The sequence below is a fragment of the Cornus florida genome, unplaced genomic scaffold (assembly GCF_030987335.1).
Source record: "Cornus florida cultivar Cherokee Brave unplaced genomic scaffold, ASM3098733v1 CherokeeBrave_3.0.0_Hap2_Chr06, whole genome shotgun sequence".
NCBI lineage: Eukaryota > Viridiplantae > Streptophyta > Magnoliopsida > Cornales > Cornaceae > Cornus > Cornus florida.
The window spans coordinates 78852712-78873778 of record NW_026775576.1 but is presented as its reverse complement, the minus strand read 5'-3'; the positions used below and the strand labels follow the sequence as shown (position 1 = coordinate 78873778).

Genomic DNA, 21067 nt, shown 5'->3' with positions numbered 1-21067 from the left:
GGAGCCACATAATTGTGAATAGAAGCAATGTTTGTGGGAGACACTTTGGTCTCCACAATTGAGACTATGTCAATTTTCTTGTCAGAGATTAGTCTCTTGATCTCTGCTTGTTTAGGGGGTTGGTTTAACCCCCTAATGTTCCATGTTAAAAGAGTGATCATTTAAAAGGAGGGGTGAAAGAACCTCCAAGATGTCTGTGAGACATCAAATCTATTGCATTGCATGAGCTCACTTCCTCCTTACAGCTTTCTTCAATCTTCTCAATGACATGCTTCCTTGTGATCCAGGTTGGTAAGAGCTTTTTGGCTCAGATAGTGAGGAATGATCAATGGGGACAGTTGAGTTTGCTCTTGGATTATGAGTTGCAGATGATGTTAATGCTGGAGTAGCCATCTCTTCAGGGGTGGAGGTTAAAGCTGTTGGTATGATGTGCAGTTTTTTGTTATATTTGTAGTGCTGAGGTGAGTTATTGGTGATCTTCTTCCTTAAGGGGGTGGTGATGGGGGGCAATATATTTCTGGCATGGTTGATGGAATAGTTGTGGAGTTGCTTGCAGGATCTGGGGAGCTATATTGTGAGAAGTTTATTTTTTTGCTGCATAAGGGGGAGGCTGGTGTGTGAGGTTTGGCAGGGTGTGAGGGGTTATTAAATGGTGTGTAAGTTGTGTTTTGGATTGGGGGTGAGGGTGAGGGAGTGCGATATGGAGGTAGATAGCTAGTGGTTGCAATGTTGTTATGATTTAATTGGGGCTGGGGGTCTGCTAAAGGTTGGAAATGGTTAGTGGTTGAGGTGGTATGAATTTTTGGGGTGGTTTGTTTGTGATTATTTCTAGTAACTGCTGTGAGCTTGTTTTTCTTCTTTCGAATGGTTACCCATTCACTGGTTGGTTGTATGGCAGGGCTGTGTTCCAAAGTTGGGGGGTTGTGAACTTCTTTCTGTGGAGGTTGTATGATGTTCAGAGGACAAGAATTTTCTATGTGAGTGAGTTGATAGCATTTGCAGTAGAATTTTGGAATCCACTAGTACTCAACTCTAATATCAACCAGGTTGCCATCCATTTTGAGTTGAACTTCATCGGGTCGAGGCTTCCTGAGGTCAATATTAATACACAATCTAGTAAATTTGAGCTTAGTTCTCTCCTCTGTTGCTTAATCAGCATATAATGGTTTACCCACTGAACTTGCAATGTAGCTTAGTCCATTTACAGTCTAGTATTTAAGAGGGATGTTATAGAATTTGGTCCAGGTTGGGATGCATCCAATGCTTGTTGGCTGTGATTGTGTACTGTGGCTCCATCTCATTAGAGAGATTGGATGTCTAGCAATTGACCACGGTCCAAGGGAGAGGACTTTTTCAGCTTGGGATGGTGAGCTAAATCTGAAGAGGAATATGTTATTGTCTCCTAAAATTGTGTGAGTGAGGCCTTGAGATGTCCACAACTTGGCAGCAGCAACTTGGATCACCTTGAAGGGAAGCCTTTTGTGGAGAGATTTCCCAATTAGATGTAAAGAACCCCAAAATTTCATACCTTCATCAGCAACTTCTTGAGGAGGATCAATGATAGTGGGTGAATCTATGGAGGGGGATATATAGCGGAAGACCATCTTGTTGCTGCTATGATTTACTACATTAGTCCATGTTTTTTTAGTATGAGAAATTGGTGGAGATGGTAAAGGTGTAGGAGGTAGGTTGTCCGAATTGTGCACTGTTAAATTGTTTTGGATTTTTGTGGTAGGTTGTTGTTGATTGGATGTATGTGGTAATATGGTGGTTGGGTTAGGTTGGATATCTGTGGTAGCTTCTGGGAGGTGTTTAGTAGGTTGGAAGTTTGTGGTAGGTTGTGGAAAGTGGTCAGTAGTATTTCTATCTTTGACTATAAGCATACTATTTTTGAATTTGGCCTACAAAGATGATGTAACTAAAGCATTACTGGCTAGATTCAAATTTAAATTTGAGTTCAAACCTGGTCCCACCAAGGTTGTGCCTTCTGTGCCACTAGAAGAAGAAGTGGTGGTTGTGGTGGTGGTTGTAGGTGGCTGTTGTAGGTGGCTGACCTGTAGCTTAACCTTGTCCAGTTCATCTTGTAGCTCGGCAATGATCTTCTTTTGGTTGTTGTACATTTCCAAAGCTTTCCCCAAGTTTTCATCCTTCCACTCAAGTTATTCTTGTAATCTATCAATTTGGTAAGCTAGAAATGATATTTGAAGGTGAATATAAAATATAAATTTAAAATGCAAGAGAAAATCCTGAGGACTCCAAGAGACAATATCATCATTGTTGAACTCCAAGGTATTTAAACATCCTTAATCTCTAGCCTAAAAGGCATAAAAAAATTATTTTTACACCAGTATTGAAGATTTGACAGATTTTTTTAAAGAGAGAGATAATTTTGAGAGCACACACATACATGTGAGTGTTTTAGGGTGATCCTCTCCATCTGATTAAAGGATTTTAAGAAAGAATATCTGTCACGACCCTAAAATGATACCAATTCTAAAAATAAAAAAAAAATTCGGCATAACCTGTGATACCCCCAGATTTTCGAATACGGGATGGCCAGGCCCACGCCCGAATACCCGAGGATATCAAAACAAATTGATAATAAACGAATACAGAGTACAAAAGAATAAAGAAGAATAAATAAAATGCTGACAAGAAACTAAAATGATAATCTAATAATAAACCTCAGAATATATTTGCATTAATTAATAAACTCTTCTGATACAACTGATCCTCCAAAATACAACTCGGGAATCCATACTGTGTGGACCCCTAGAAAATTCAAACTAAACAAATGACAACAATAACTGTCTAAATCAGGAAACTGAATCATAAAGGAACTCCTATGTAGCATCGGAAGAATGAAGTAGACTGATCCCTACTCAGCACGAACAACCTCTACTCCTGACGAACACCTAAAAAATAATGGTGGGTCAGGCCCACAAACAAGTTCTACTCTATTACAGTCCAAGTAGAGATCCGATACACGTATACATCCTAGTCAAACAAACAGTAACTAGTAGTCCGTATATATATATATATATACACATTAAAGGAACCTCACTAGACTATAGGATTGTCTCAACTTGAATAGTAGGTAACATGCAAAACGCACATATAGTGGGCATGAGTACCTATACCTACCAGGGTACACAATTACACTATATCTAGCTACACATCCCTGGCGATATACGCGCCCTAACCACTGATCCTGAGACTCAAGCTCATATCATGGCACCATACTTATATATATATAATTTAGTAACCATCCTATCCAGTATAAATTAATCCTCCATACGTCATTCAACTTGTTCAGCTGACCTGACTTGAATATAAGTAGGACTCAACATTTTAGTTAATCCATTCCCTTATATAATAAATTAATCCTCCATAAGTCATTCAACTTGTTCAGCTGACCTGACTTGAATATAAGTAGGATTTAACATTTTAGTTAATCCATTCTCTTATATAAAATAGGTAGGACTTAACTAATAAGTTAATCCGTCCTTAGAATGCAATCGTCCCATACCGGTGCATTAAACCACATAATCTAACAATTGATGTAACGATTAAAGAAATATATCAAACAATCTAGAAATAACTATGATAATATGATATCAAGTTATCCCAAAATAGGAATGACTTAATATTTATTTAAGCTTCCTATATCATATGTCCTACACAAACTGAATCTTATACATGATGATATTTTATTATACCGTCAAATAAGCATTCTCCATATCTAATTCATCCTACACATTTAATCTCAGTTGCTAAAACATTTTAAAAGATTAAATCCATTCGTTTATTTAAAAAATTCAAATAGCAACCATCATTATGATTGAGTCTATTTAAATTTATTTAAACCCAAACCTAGTTCCTATTTAATGTTCAGGAATCTTAGGTATGTCTACGTTCCATCATTCCACAGATATGAAAAATACATAATTTAAACATATAAAAATTCACACCGGAAATCAAATCAAAATCATGCATTTATCAATTCATAACACAAGAACAGATATGAAGCAATTTCATAAAACCTATGTTCTAATCTAATTAAACATGCATAATTATTTAATTTTATGTGTTTAATAAATCCTGAAATTTCCTAGGCATGTACAGAAACACGAATCAAAGGGAAAGAGATAGAAGAAGAACTTGCCTTAAACTTTCGGATCGAAAGTTAAACTTCTTCTTCCTTGATCTTCTCTCTACAGGGTTTTTCTCCTCCTTCCTTCCTTTTCCTCCTTCCTTCTTTAACTCTCTCTCTAGAATATATCACGTGAATATTTCTAACCCCCTTTTACAACTTATAGCTATATATTTATAGGCTAAATAAAATAACCCTAACCCTTTTCCCAATCCAAGTCAACTTAAAAAAAATATATATTAAAATATTAAAAAGGTAAGTAAAATATGTTACGTATATAATTTATGTATATCTTTATTAAATAAATAAATTATACACATCCCATTATTTATTAATGGATTATCCAATAGTACTTAAGTTACCATAATATTATAAAGTAACTTAAAACATAACACGTATCAAATCTATGTATATTTTTATTATTTAAATATAAAACATATACATCAGATTAAATATTACTATCCAAGTTACCATAAAAGTAATTAATAAATTACTTTTCCTTTTATATATGTATATAATATATATCTATATATATACATGCACAACTATCCATGGGTAATAATCTATACACATCCAACCTCCTATCCAAGTAGTCTGTGGGACCCAATTAGTTGGCCCATTACTACTAACCATAACCATAAAAGAAAAATAAAATAAAATTATAAAAGAAAGAAAACATTTAATTTGCGATTAATCAAAATACAATTTAAACACATAATCTAATTAAACAATTAACACATAGAAAAATACAAATAATACATAGATACATAATCAAATAATCAAGTAATACCTAATTCAATTAAACACATAAGCAATTAGTCAAATAATTAATTAAATAATTAACAATACAATTAAAACAAATAAATAAATACAGAGACTATCCTTTTAAAATTAGGAGTATTACATGACCTCTACTAAAAAGAGTCCTACCACACCCTATTGAAATGCAAACAAAAATGTAATGACCTCACTTGGCCATAAACTAATCTATCATGTCCCATCGGACAATGCAAACAATATACCAATTCCCAAAATAACTATATACATATATTCGAGTTCCTTCCCTCCAATTCCTTCAATAAAAAAAATAATTAATAATATGAAAGTGTCAGTCCACTATTTAGTCCCATACTCCTTTACAAGGAATATAATCTAATTACATCATTTACAGTCCATGAAATACATCTGAAATCAAAAGTCCATAATTTACAACATTACACAAATTATGCTAAGGTTTTACAGAATAGTCAAAATTTATATTTACAAAATATTAAAGTTGTAAAACAAAAATAGCAAAATCTAAATTCCAATCCATCTAAACTTATGGTAGATGGTCGTACGCCACCTCCTTTTTGTGTCCTAAAAAATATTAATAATAAGGGGTGAGCAAAATTGCTCAGTAGGTGGTGCCTAAGACACACCTTTTATGACCCCGTGAATCCAAACAATGAATAGAAATAAAGGATGAGGGTCATGCTATACTGGGAAAGAACATAATATAAATTTCAATTTTCAAATAAACAATGTCGTGCCATGATATGCGATGCCATGTATGTCGTTCTCCACTTTAAAAATCCAAATCCATCACTTTTCAAACTGTTAATATAATCCGTCCGTTGGTGACTCTGCAGCAACACGAGAGAAGGATTGGCTATTGTCATTGACCCTTGGTACTTCCTCGGCGTCATTTGGGGCTCAGATAGCTCAACCACGCTAGGGTGTTTTCCCTAATTCCCTCTAGGTTACATTAACGCACCGGCCCTTTGGTAACTCCGCGGCAACCAGATTTTCTCAAAACCATTTAATTAATATTTCTTCCCAAAAATCATCCCCCCCCCCCCCCCCCCCCCCCCCCCTTCTTCCAAATAATTTCCCTCATTCATACCCAATGAAATGCATACATGTCTCATACTTTCAATGCTATGATAATAAGGGATTTTCATACAACACAATTAAGCATGCTTTACAATAATTCGAAAAAAATTACACATGCTTCCATATATCATTTCTACCAATTTTTTAACACAATAAACATAGAAATCAACGCTTAGGTATGCTTTTCATACAAATTAACTAATACATAAAATCAAGAACTTTGTACACCACAATTAAATCATTTAGGGATAATCAACACCAATTAAACATGCTAACAACAATTAACAAGAGATTAACTCACATAGGCACAAGAAAACATGAATTAGAGACCCCTACTTCAAGGAGGATGAAAAACTCTCCAAAATGGGTCTCAAAACCAGAAGTCCTAGACTGCATTAAAATTGAAATTGCTTATATGGATGTGAAGATCTCGCCGTACCCTTCGAATTGCCGCAAACGGCTTTCAAAAATTCCAAGGAGGAATCAATGTTTAAAGTTTGAAGTAAAAAGAAAAAGAAAAAGGAAGTGAGAGAGTGAGAGAAAGGAACTAGCAGGAGAGAGAATGTGAAGAAGAGAAATGTGAGATTAATGTGATCTCTTGACCACTTAAAGTGGTAGTGGGCCCCACTTCAAAATAATTTTTTTTCTTTTTTTTTTTCCTTTTATTTCCATTTTACACCACACATACATATATACACATTTAATTCACAATCACTTTAAACATAATAAATAAAATAAATATGATGCAAATGGACCCAACTAAAATCTCGGTGTGCAACAATTCCGGTAGCGGGTCCTACACGGGACCATTCGGCCCGAAAAGCGAAAAAAATGTAAAAATGACAACCTTGCATTTCAAAGAGTTCTGAACCCAATAAAATGCTCCAATCAATTCTCAAACACAATCGGCATACTCCCCAGTGTCCAGTACGTAAAACAGCAAAAAACGAAAATGCCATTGTAACGATAAAATTTTTGAAAAATGGAAAAATTGTGAAAAATGAAAACATCACAATATCAATTTATTCAGTTCGATCAATGCAGTGAATAGATTGTTTCATGAAACAATCGTGTTCTTCTAGCACCCATGCAAGAACTGAGGAGTCAACCTGAAGTCTACAGCAACTGAATGAAGAGTCCCATGAATTAGTCTGAGATGTTCAACAATTAATTCTTGATAGAGTGTAGGGTGTGAGTATGAGCTTGTTTAATTTTGTTTGGACATAATATATTGGTTTTGCCTAAGATAGCTAGTCTCGGTGATTTTTTTGGTCTTGAGTGTGTTGTTTCCTTACTTACTTTATTGTTTTTTTTGTTATTGTTGGATATTTAATTGTTAATTATTGTGATAATAATCAATTGCAAAAATCAAAGAAAAAGACTTATTCACCCCTCTAAGTCAATGGCTCATTCTGTTACACTAAATTAACTAACCACTCCCACACACTAACCAGTAACTGTGTATCTTTTCTTGTTTATTTTGTGATTGATGCATGTTGATGTTTAATTATTAATCATCGTAGTCTTGGTAGATAATAATCAATCCCAAAAATCAAGCAAGAAAACTTATTCACCCCTCTACCTCAATGGTTCATCCCGTTTTACTAAATTAACTGCCACTTCCACGTATTAACCATGTGTTTTATATTATTTTATTAGGTGATAGAAATTATTGTACATGTCGGATCTAGATAAGAAAAAACATAAATATATGAAGATGAATATACAATACTATCTAACAATTTAAATATTTAAATGAGATGAGAAAGGGTCGGCCCGTCCCTTGTTGGTGAGCAAGTATTCAGTATATCCGGTGCACCAAAGCACCGGGTTCATCATAATTGTTCGTGTTACACACGTGCACATATATATAATATACATGAGCACGGACGGTTACGATGTAGTGCACCACATTATATATATCATCCCTGATCACGGTGTGAGTGAGAGTCATGACCAACTAGTGATGTCACCATCTATTAATTGTAATAATTACGCGCCCGGACACATCTTATATATTATTCTTGATCTTGGTGTGAGTGTGGTCATGACCTACCAATGTTGTCACCATCTATTGATCATTGTAATTAGTCAAATAAATATTTCCTAATAATATAACCACTTAACATTTTCGTGATTGGATTGAGAAATTCAATGTATAATTTTAGCACTTTCTTGTAATGCCACTTTGATCAAACTTATCAAAGTTTGTATTTGAGCGAATATAGGCTACCGTACATACTTATATTTGCTCTCTATCATCCCAGGGTCCATTCATTTGTCTTCCCATTTTTTCGCTCCCAAGAAAGACCTTTTGACGACTCCTCTTCTAGAACTCTATTCTCAATCTCACAATATTTATTTTACTATATATACTTCCACATATACAAAATCCAAACCCCAAACCCCTAATATCACGTTACTATCTCATTCCGGAATGCAGTAGGAGAATTCTGACATACCCTTCCCTGGTCCCTGGCATAGGGCCAGAGTGATCGCCACAAACAATGGACATTCTTGAAGCATCAAAGAAGGGTATGTCGGTTTTCTTCTCTCATTCATATTCAACCATGTTTGGAGGCACGGATTTCCTCCTCAAACCCATTTTCGTACATGGGTTTTCTGGTTTTTTCCAGTTAATTTTGTTGCTTGGTCTATTCATTTCATGGGTCTGCAAGAAAATCAGTAAGGGTCCCAAGCAGGGTATTAAGAGCACCAGGTTTTTGTATTACAAACCTACTCTGTTTTGTTCTGCGGTGGTGTCACTTTTTAATGTTGTTCTGTGTGCATTGAACTACTTTTATTGGTATAGAAATGGTTGGACTGAGGAAGAGATTGTGACTCTTTTGGATTTAGGACTCAGAGCTCTTGCATGGATATCAGTTTCTGTTTACTTGCATACCCAATTCTCAGGTGAATCTAAATTCCCATTATTATTAAGAATTTGGTGGGGTTTTTACTTGTCAATCTCTTGTTATTCCCTTGTAATAGACTACTTTGATTACAAAAATCACCAGTCTTTACCAATTCAGTTTTTTGTGTCTGATGTGGTTTCCGCTCTTACCGGCTTGTTCTTCTGTTATGTTGGAATTTTTTGTAAGAATGAGAGTGAAGAAGATACAATTCTTCAAAAACCTCTTTTGAATGGTGAAACTAGTTTGACTAAGGGTGCCACTTCTGAAGCTGCAAGCCCTTATTCAAATGCCAGTATTTTTGGTATCCTTAGTTTCAATTGGTTAAATCCTTTAATTGCAACTGGTTATAGGAAAACAATAGACCTTGAGGATGTGCCTGATATTGACAGTAGTGATTCTGCCTACGAGTCCTTTCTAAATTTCAGAAATAAGCTAGAGTCTGGTAATGGTAGTAGTACCGTAACAACAAGCAAGCTGCTGAAGACATTATTTATCTCAACATGGAGGCAAATTATATTAACAGCTTTCTATGCAATTATATTCACATTGGCTAATTATGTTGGCCCGTACCTTATTGAAACCTTAGTTCAATACCTTAATGGACAACAACATTTTAAGCATGAAGGCTATGCATTGGTTTCTGCATTCTTCTCTGCAAAGATTGTCCAGTCCTTGGCACAGAGACAATGGTCCTTTACGTTGCAGCGGGCAGGAATGAGGACCAGGGGGGCACTGATTACCATGATCTACAATAAGGGAATGACTCTTTCATGCCAATCGAAGCAGTGCCACACTAGCGGGGAGATAATTAATTTCATGACTGTCGATGCTGAGAGGGTGGGTGACTTCTGTGCGTTCGTGCATGATCCATGGTTGATTTTATTGCAAATTGTTTTGGCATTACATATTTTATATAAAAGCCTTGGGGTTGCTTCAATTGCTGCATTTGCTGCCACGGTAGTTATGGTATTGTTAAATGCTCCATTGGGGAAATTGGAGGAGAAACTTCAAGATAAGTTAATGGAAACAAAAGATAGAAGGATGAAAGCAACCTCTGAAGTCATAAAGAACATGAAAATTCTCAAGCTACAGGGGTGGGAGATGAAGTTTTTGTCTAAAATTGTTGAGCTCAGAAATAGGGAGGAAAGATGGTTGAGAATATTTGTGTACATTTCATCCGTGATGACTTTTATGTTTTGGGCTGCCCCTACATTTGTGTCTGTGGCCACATTTGGTACTTGTGTGCTTGTGGGTATCCCACTTGAATCAGGGAAGATTCTTGCTGCACTCTCTGTATTTAGAATACTTCAACAGCCTATGTCATCCCTTCCTGACACGATCTCGTTGTTAGTTCAGACTAAGGTTTCCCTTGATCGTATTGCCTCATTCCTTAGCCAAGAGGACCTACAACCTGATGTTGTAGAGAAGCTCCCAAGAGGTAGCTCTGACACAGCAATTGAGATAGTTGACGGGAATTTCTCCTGGGATGTATCTTCCCCCAATCCAACTCTTAAATCTATAAATTTTGAAGTGTCTCAAGGCATGAAAGTTGCTGTTTGTGGTACTGTTGGCTCAGGAAAGTCGAGCTTGCTGTCCTGTATGTTGGGAGAAGTACCTAAAATATCAGGAAGCCTTAAGCTCAGTGGGACAAAGGCCTATGTCGCTCAATCCCCCTGGATACAAAGTGGAAAGATAGAAGATAATATACTGTTTGGAAAGGAAATGGATAGAGAAAGGTATGAGAAGGTTCTTGAAGCATGTTCCTTGAAAAAGGACCTTGAAATTTTTGCCTTTGGTGATCAGACAGTTATAGGCGAAAGGGGAGTCAACATGAGTGGTGGTCAGAAGCAGAGAATACAGATTGCACGAGCTCTATACCAAGATGCTGATATTTATCTATTTGACGATCCTTTTAGTGCTGTGGATGCTCATACAGGAACCCATCTCTTTAAGGTGATTGTTCTTCCAACTCTCTACTCCTAATCATTTCTCTGTTTGAGCGATATATTTTCACATCTTTACTGGGATAAAAGCGTGGTTATATGTCACTATTATTGCCATATGCATATTGTTTACTCCATTATTTTTGGCCCAATGAAAAGGCGACATGTGGTGAGTTTCAATGAACTTGCCACATTGGATTAATTCTTTGAAGTTTCCAAAAGAGGGAGCATAATTTAGAATTGTTAAAGTTTGATTGGGTGTTATTTACTAATAGGAAGGAAGTATATGGTGAGTTCCAATGGAACTTACGACGTTGAATCGCAATTCTTATGAATTGTCACGGGAAGCTATATACCATTATAAGTGGGCCAGTTTTCCTGTATGGATTTTGTTTCTGTTCTTGATAAAAGGGAAGAGGCAAGTCCAATTAGGACTTGCCATCTTTAAAAAAGCAAGGGCCCACACCCTCTTACATCAAATGAATTCTACTATACATGGCGAGTTCCACTGAGCTTACCATAGTCCTGACCATGGCATAATAATTCTGTTAAAGAGTTATTATTATGGTTTTAATAAAATAGAGATTTATTAAAGATGAAAGACCAAAATTGGTCCAACCAAAGAAGGAGAACGTGGGGCTGATTTTTTCCTTGTTTTTAGGGGACTTCAATGGTTATTTGGCCAAGTCAAAGTAATATTGCGAAAAAGGAAGGAAGCATCTTAACCCACGATGTGGTAACCACTGTAAAGGAGGAGTCTATGGCGCCAAAAGTCCTAAATCCAAATAAGATAAGGCTGAAAGGAAGTGGGTTATAACCATAATCCACAATGTAAAATTAATAGGAGCTAACCGCAACATCATGAAGTTAATGTGGAAAGGTCGACCTAAAACAAAGGAGGCGTGGTCTAAGGAAGGGAAGGATGTGGGGTGATTTTGTATCCATAAATATATATAAATATATTTATGTCAGTTATAACCCATGATGAAGAAGACGATAAAATTCAGGAGGCCACGGTGTTATAGATTCGGAAAAGTTCAGTTAAATGTGGAAACATGGGTCTGTGATAATTCTTACCTACATGAGTTAGAGGAGAAGAAGGATTCTATGGAAGGAAGAGATTGTAATAATGCATGGAGGGCAAGTCTAGTTAAATCGTGTCTGGAGGGATAGATATTTACGGCAGGGAGAAGAAGAACATGAGACGTGGGGCACGTGTAAACCTGTGGAGAAACCAAGTGGAAAATATTTTGCAAGAACTACCCATAAACTGAGATCGTGGAGAGCATGGTTGAAGTCTACAATAGAGAAGGGAGAATATCGAAGGAAGAAGTTACAACTGCCAAGAGATCATGGGACACTTGGCAACCCAGAATCTGGCCACGTGGAAATCGTTGGAGTTGCCACATCAAGCTGCTGCATGCATGGAAAACTCTATAAATAGAGTACTTAGAGCTAGTTTACAGACCCTGTTCAAATCACACAGTCCAACATTACTTCAATTTTTTTACATTCATGTATCTTTACATTTATGTAATGCACTTTCAATATGTTTAATTCAAGTCTTACACTTATTATTCTTACTTTCCAGCACTTTACTTTGAAGTCCTACACTTTCAATACAGTTTTCCTTTCCACTAGCCATAGTTCAGTCCAAAAGTCCCTTTTCAAGGCAAAAAGAATTTTTGAAGGTGGTAATTCTAGTCCTTCATTCAATCGCCTGATCCCTACAATCTCCTACTAGATAGTTGTTCGAATATCTACTTTGGAATGACAGCAGTTCCTGGCACGCCCGACATCCACTCCTACTTTCCATTCACCTGAAAAGTGGAACCTCGGTTTTTAGGAGCCAAACGCGTATGTTTGAATTCTTGTTGCACTTATAGAAGGAAAAAAACAATACCTTTTCTTCTTTAGTATTGTATTGTCATTGTTTGTTTGTTTATCTTTGTTGTTGTTTTCTTAAAAAAATATATGTCTTGGTTAAATTAACAAGTGGCATTCTCTAATCTTTGTATGGCAGGAATGTTTACTAGGGCTTCCGGATTCAAAAACAGTTATTTACGTTACTCATCAAGTAGAGTTCTTACCTGCTGCAGATCTCATCCTGGTGAGCTATTCACATTTCATCCATGCTCTTTTTATTAATGGACGATACTCATGAAATCTTATTACCATCATCAGGTCATGAAAAACGGCATGATCACACAAGCTGGAAAATACAATGAAATTCTCAATTCGGGAAGCAATTTTATGGAACTTGTAGGTGCACATGAGGAAGCTTTATCCGCAATTGATTCGGTTGAGTCAAACTCTGAAAAATTAACTATCAACGCAAAAGGTAAATGTAGTGCTAAAAAGGTTATTGACATAGATGATAGTCAAAATGGTAAAGCAGATGATGACAAGGATCCAAAAGGACAGCTTGTTCAAGAAGAAGAAAGAGAGAAAGGTAGAGTTGGTTTTCCAGTCTACTGGAAATATATCACAACTGCATATGGAGGTGCTCTTGTGCCCATTATGGTGTTGGCGCAAATTCTCTTTCAGGTACTTCAAATTGGAAGCAATTATTGGATGGCATGGGCAACTCCCGTAACAAAGGATGAGATGCCTCCAGTTGGACTGTCTACTATCATGATTGTTTATGTAGCTTTGTCTATGGCATGTTCCTTGTGTATCCTTTTAAGGGCCGTGCTTCTTGTAACGGCTGGGTATAAAACAGCCACACTACTTTTCAAAAAAATGCATTTGTGCATTTTTCGTGCACCCATGTCTTTTTTCGATGCTACCCCAAGTGGACGAATCCTTAATAGAGTGAGTTGATACTTGCTGCAACTACTATTATTGTTATTTACTATCACTTATGCTACTGCTGCTTCTACTACTATTGCAATTATTACAATTTCTAATCCATCATGTTGTGTGGTCTACAATTTGTTAAGGTCTTGAGCTTTTGAATTAAAACACCTTCCAAAAGAAGTCTTGCAAGTTTACTTATTCGAACTGTTTTCTGTGACAGGCATCTACAGACCAAAGTTCAATGGATTTGGCCATGCCAGTTTATATGTCAGCAGTTGTATTCTCAATGATAAATCTCCTCGGAATTATTGCAGTAATGTCACAGGTTGCTTGGCAGGTCTTCGTCATTTTCATTCCTATCATTGCTGCATGCATCTGCTTACAGGTACCTTTTTCATATTTAATTCTAATTAGTTGCCAAAATATTGTGTTTTATGTCAATGAAGCAGTCTGTAAATACCTTACATTTTGCTAGTAATTGCAATGGTTGATGTTATGATTCTTTTCAAAACAACTAAATAAAATTGATTCTTGTAAATAAATTTTTTTTTCAAACAATGAAGTACAAGCTACAACAGAGGCATCCCTCTAGAAAAGAAGATAAAAACCTTAAAAGGCCAAAACCAACACCACACAAAGGTCAAAAAGCACAACACCACAGCAAAACCACAACAGCAAAGAAAAGAAAAATACAAAGAAAGCTCAAATCAACTGCAGGTTTGCTAAATCTGACAACTCCCACCAAACCAAACGACACACTTCTGCTGCTGTCCTAGTTTGGCCTTTATGATGTCTACAGTTTCTCTCATTCCAGATTTGATGAACTACTGTAGCAAAAATTCTGCCAAGAGCCTTAGAGAACTTATGCTGCAAAAACTAATCTCCCAACTGCATCAAAGAATTACACTGAGGTATGTTCGAATAGAGAAAAGAATCAAACCAATCCCAACAGTCTTAGCAAATTGGCAAGTGACAAACAACTTTGGCAGCCGCTTTAAAGAGTTGAATATCACCATTCTACACCAACTTATCTGTGGAAGTGGAAAAGATCCCTGTGACTAGAGTGAACATAAGGGGTGAGAGGGGACATCCTTGTCTCAATCCTCTTTGAGGTTGGAAGAAACCACAAGGAGAACCATCAACAAGAATGGAAAACCAGGCAGAAGATAAACATTCCATAACCTGGCTTATTGTTACAAGGAGAGACTTGTCCCACATCGGATCCGGATAGGAAGTGACATGGGTATAAATGGGTGGGTATGCAGCACTACCCAACAGTTCTGAGTTTTTGGGTAAATGGGCGAGCGCCCACCTGTTACAGTTGGTATCAGAGCCAAACCCAGTCTTTGATTCGGTGCCACGCCGAGCGCCCGGCCCAGAAGGCGTCCGGGTGAGTCCACCCGGGTAGGCAGGGTGGCTCAACCGCAACGAGGGCGTTGCGAGTTTGGGTGGGGGGAGAATATAACAAGGGTCATTTTGTCCCACATCGGAATCGGATGGGAAAGAGATTGAGTATAAATGGGTGGGTATGCAGTCTTACCTAACAGTTCGAGCTTTTGGGTAAATGGGCAAGCGCCCACCCGTTACACTTATCCACTTCTCCCAAAGGGCCAAAACCCATAGAGACAATAACATTCTTCAGAAAAGTCCACCTGACATAGTCATAGGCTTTTCTAAGATCTACTTTCAAAGCCATCAATGGATTAGACTTCTTATTTGAAAAACCTCTAAGGAGCTCATGAGCCAAAATGATATTGTTTTAAATCTTCCTCCCTTTGATGAAAGCAGCCTATCTGGATGAGTTAGATGTCACGGGTCCAATTTAATCAATATTCTAATCACACCTATTGTTGGAACAACAAGATTCAATGAAAGACAATAAAGCAATCACACACAAACACAAGATAAAACATGGTTTGGCCAAATCCAGCTTATTATTGACAGAGGTAAGTGGGATTATGAAACGTAGAGGAGGTCGATGTGGGATATTGACAAACCTTTGAGGAAGTTCAGTTTCCAAAATCTCAAGTTTCATGATGCAAAGCCTCTGAATTCATGTCTATTATCGTCCCATACAGTTCATTTGGACATGAGATCGTATTCTTTTTTTATTTCTTAACATTATTCATATATGCTCTTTCCTTGTAATAAATGCACACACGAGGAAGCATAAAAGTCCAAGGATGTGTTGTTTTTGTGATTTCGTTCAACCTAACTACCAATTTGATAGAATGTATCATTTTAATGCAAACTATACATAGACACATGACTTATGCATGTATATGCTAAATGAGAGGAGTTCTTGATGTTACTGATTGCAGCAATACTACCTCCCTTCGGCACGAGAACTTTCACGATTAATTGGAGTATCCAAAGCTCCTGTTATACAGCATTTTGCTGAAACAATATCAGGAACGACTACTATTAGAAGCTTTGATCAGGAATCGAGATTCATGGACACAAATATGAAATTGATAGATTGGTATTCTCGGCCAAGGTTTTACAGTGCTGGTGCAACCGACTGGCTATGCTTGCGTTTGGATTTTTTGTCTTCTATTACGTTTGCCTGCTCTTTAATTTTCTTGATCTCTATTCCACAAGGAACGATTGATCCAAGTAAGTGGTTCTCTTTTGTCATCTTTATCTTACTCTCATTTTATGGAAACTGGAGTGAAAGCAGTGCAGATTTACTCTTTCTTCTTTAATTTGAAGGTCTTGCGGGCTTAGCAGTGACGTATGGGCTCAATCTGAACGTTCAGCAAGTTATTGTCATGTGGTTCATTAGCAATTTGGAGACTAGAGTAATATCCGTTGAAAGAATGCTTCAATATACTTCTATCCCAAGTGAACCTCCTCTCACGATAGAAGAAAATAGGCCAGACAATCACTGGCCATCACGGGGAGAGGTTGATATTCGCGATCTGCAGGTAATTCCAATTTCCGTTCTACTTCTTTTAATGCCAATTGAGTGCTAATGTACTGGTTGTGTATATGAATTTAATGGAGTTGAGCATGAATGTAGATCCGATATGCCCCACACATGCCACTTGTGTTGCGAGGACTTACATGCATTTTCCCTGGAGGATTGAAAACTGGAATCGTGGGAAGAACAGGCAGTGGTAAATCAACTCTCATACAGTCACTCTTCCGCCTTGTTGAACCAGCTGCAGGTCAAATTTTGATAGATGGTATTAACATCTCCTCAATTGGACTGCACGATTTACGATCTAGATTGAGCATCATTCCTCAGGAACCAACCATGTTTGAGGGGACAATACGGAACAACTTAGATCCGCTTGAAGAGTACACGGACAAACAGATTTGGGAGGTGGGTTTGGCTTATTTGATGTTTATGCTGGTTGGTACAAAGATGGGAAGTTATCCCGCCCAGCGTGTTGACTTAATATTATGTACATGTTGTTGGGACTGATGAATTTACATGTACGTCATTACTTCAGGTTCTTGATAAGTGCCAGCTTGGAGATGAAGTTAGGAAGAAGGAAGACAAGCTTGATTCATCAGGTTTCTTCATCTGCCATTCTAACCTAAAAGTTATATGGAAACTTCTTAACCGTGGATAAACACAAAGTTCTTAGTTCTTAATGTTCATATGATTGTTGCAGTTGTTGAGAATGGAGAGAACTGGAGTATGGGCCAAAGGCAACTGGTCTGTCTTGGCCGTGTGCTTCTCAAGAAAAGCAAGATCTTGGTGCTTGATGAAGCTACAGCATCAGTTGATACAGCAACTGATGGTTTAATTCAACAGACCATTAAGCAACATTTTTCCAACTCGACTGTTTTAACCATTGCACATCGGATTACTTCTGTAATTGATAGTGACATGGTGCTAGTTTTAGATCATGGTTAGTAAGAGACCGTTAATCTATCTTGATAGTGATATGTAAATATACTTGGTTCTTACCGTTCTTTTCCCCTTTGGTGCAGGACTTATTGAGGAATATGATTCTCCAACAAGGTTGCTGGAAAACAAGTCGTCTTCATTTGCAAAGCTTGTAGCAGAGTACAGTGTGAGGTCGACTTCTAATTTTGAGAGGTGAACAAGCATTTGAATGCCAGACCTTCACTAGGCACCATTCACCTTTATCTTGCATGATGATGATGATGATGATGAAAAAGCTGGTGGTGTTACATTTTTCTCTTTTGGATGGAAATTCTTTTCTTATTTAGATTGTTGTGTTATTTTTGAAGTATAGGGATACGGAAAAATCAAAGTCATAGGTTTATTATTTTCTATGCAAGATCTACTACAAGGAAGGAACACTATATCTTACAACAAAACACAATGAATATTATTTTCAAAAAGAAAGAAAGAAAAACCAATGTGTATTGTCTTAAATTTTGAGTCAACGGAATTGTACTTTGCAATAAATTTTCTTAGTTTGTACTATGAACAAATCAAAAATATTTAGGTAAGAATGACCAAACTGGGTATAAAATTTAGGCAAGAAAGACCAACTGAGTAAGTTTGATCTTCCCAATTAGCAATTCTAGTTGTAGCCTTGAAAGCATCTTCAGTGAAGAAATGACTTATATGGTTGACTACGGGGGAATTTTTAATGATATAACGCTGTGTTTGGTTGCATGAAATTGGAGTTTTGAAATTAGAATTGGTGAAATTGGAGAAAAATATTTCACAAAATTAAATCAATTTTTTTTTCCAATTCCACCTATTCTAATTTTAAGACTCCAATTCCACGTAGCCGAACATAGCCTAAGGGTACTGGATCATTGACTCCAGTATGAGAAGAGAGATGAATAACAGGTGTTGTGCGTGCAATTTTGATTTAGTCGATTCAGTGAGGCATTGTTGGAAGGAGCAACTGGTTCGTGAAGTCTTTGACAAGATATAGCAGAGCCATTTTATCGATTCCACTGTGAAGATACAAAAGAATTTGGGGATTAAATCATTGGGCGTGGGAATGCTAGAGGTTGAATGATCAAGCGTACATTCGGACAGAAATCTGAGCGTCCCGAAGTATTTGGAAATGTGGAATACAGGGAAAAATCTACCATTTTCTTTGGGCTTGTAGCACATCTGCCATTTTCTTTGGGCTTATAGCACAGGTAGCTTGGCGGGTATGAATAATTTTCATCGATGGATGAGTGGTGTGCAGCGTTGATGCCACTTTTCCGGGGCCATGTGATAAAGCAGCAAGTGAAGCTTTGATTGTGTGTAATAATGCTGGTCACATTTTGCGAGTAGCGACATGCCCATTTGTGATACCCCCGAATTTCCACATGTAGGTTGGCCAGGCCCACACCCAAAAATACGGGAATATCAAAACAATTTAGTATTTAAACAAATACAGAATACAAGAAGAATAAAAAGAATAAATAAATCGTAGAATTAAATTCTATTAATAAAATAAAACCTCCTTTACAAAAATAATTTTCATGAATTTAAAATTCTAAAATACAACTCGAAAATCCTATAAGTCAAGGACTCCTAAACCATAAACTATTAATTTACCAGACATCTAACAATACTAAAAAGTTAACAAGATGAGTAAATGAATGACAGTCTCCCAGCTGCAGATCCTCAACCTCGAGACTAGAACTTCTGATAACCTGAAAAATAAATCGTGAATTAGACCCACGAGCAAGTTCCTTCTACCAAGCCTCTGAAAACCAATAAATAAAACATCTCTAACCAAAATCATCCTAATTAAAATTTTAACCTTTAATATAAGATGATACATATATAATATATATAAATATATAAAGAATATGTTCGTTAATATAATCCTTGAAATCCAAGACCATAAACAATAATAAGACTACCTCCATATTTAAATTAACCATCAAGTACATTTCCCTTTTAAAAGAAAACTCATTTAAACCTAAATTTCATATTTAAACAGTTATTTAACCATTTAAACAATAAATAATAATACAAGAAATATTTTACTTCAATCCAAATCCCGATATCCACCAATGTTGATTTTATTTATAAATATCACATAACAAAGATTTATATTTTGGCAACTTATCCATGCCTTCACTAATATTATTTTATCAATACTATAAAATAATATATTATACTTTAAACATTAGTTTATTATAATATAAGAATATTTATCACCTCCAACTTATAAACACAATATCCATAGATGTATATCTAATCATCTAACTTATCTAGCAATACATTTATATTTTGGCAAATCATCCATGCCTCCACAAATATTTATTTATGTTTTGGTAAATCAACTATGCCTTCAGAAGTATATTTATTTATACAATAGCAACTCAACCATGCCTCTACAAATAATACATTTATACTTCGGCAAATCAACCATGCCTATTAACTGACAATCTGTTTATGTCTTGGCAACTCATCTATGCCTCCAAACGTATGTTTTTATCCATACTATTAGTTAGCAATTCATCCATACTTCCTATGTATGTATTTTATTCATATAATTAATAAGACAATTTATTTATGTCTTTAGTAACTTATTCATGCCTCCAATTTAACCATGTACCAAGCTTTACAATTAACTTTGAAATAAATCACACATAGGCACTCCATGCAAGTTAGAAGCATATAATTAATTTAAATAAATAACCTATTATGATTTCATTAACACCACCATCACATATATAAACATGATAAATATCAATGAACAACGTATTAGTTGAATAGGTTATATTTATTTATTTATATGGGGCAGTATAACACGTAGGCGTATATACACATAGGTTACACAATTTAGTAATGTCCAAATAACACGTGATACGTTAAATATAAATATTAAGAATTATTTGATCAACACCCAACCAATACAAATTATCCCAATTGGTTAAAACAATTATGGGATAAGATATACATATACAAAATTCGTACTATCTTCCAACCCAGTTTTGACAAGGTAAACATCCGTTTCACGAAATTTTCGTGAAATACAAAATTGTAGATAATCGAATTTCCATTCAAACAAACAAGATTTGATTCTTATTGGCACTCGAGCAAAGAGATATAGACAGAATACTAAAACGGGGAATTGAAGAAAGTTTCCTAGTTGAAGAAGGATTCTTTCTTTTCTACTAATCAATTTCTTCACATGCATTTATCCTATATCTAGGTGATTAACATGCCAATTTAATCTATAGATTTTGATACCCAAGGTGATAAACTTATGGGTTCTAAGAGGAGAGTTAGAAAAGAACTTGCCTGAAAGTTTCGAAACGAAATCGACGTTTCAACCTTGGTTGTCTCTTTCAAATCCGACGTCCTCTTTCTCTGATCCAGCCTTTTCTTTGTTAGCCTTCGCTTCTTCTTTTTCTCTGCTTCTTTTTTTTTTTTTTTTTTTTTTTTTTTTTTTTTTTTTTTTTTTCTAACGTGGAAAACCTTTTAATAATAT

At 36.2% G+C, this 21067-nt stretch overlaps 1 protein-coding gene across 1 annotated transcript; it reads left to right on the top strand.

Annotated features, from left to right (window-relative positions):
• Positions 1-66: 66 nt before the first annotated feature.
• LOC132314948 (ABC transporter C family member 3-like) lies at positions 67-17865 on the top strand. The gene is made up of 11 exons (XM_059813714.1): positions 67-109; positions 8609-10896; positions 12910-12996; positions 13071-13700; positions 13906-14070; positions 16007-16301; positions 16398-16612; positions 16708-17013; positions 17144-17207; positions 17309-17548; positions 17631-17865. Exons 1-11 carry the CDS (start codon positions 67-69, stop codon positions 17741-17743), a joined length of 4446 nt encoding a protein of 1481 aa, XP_059669697.1. The 3' UTR covers positions 17744-17865.
• The last annotated feature ends 3202 nt before the right edge of the window (positions 17866-21067 follow it).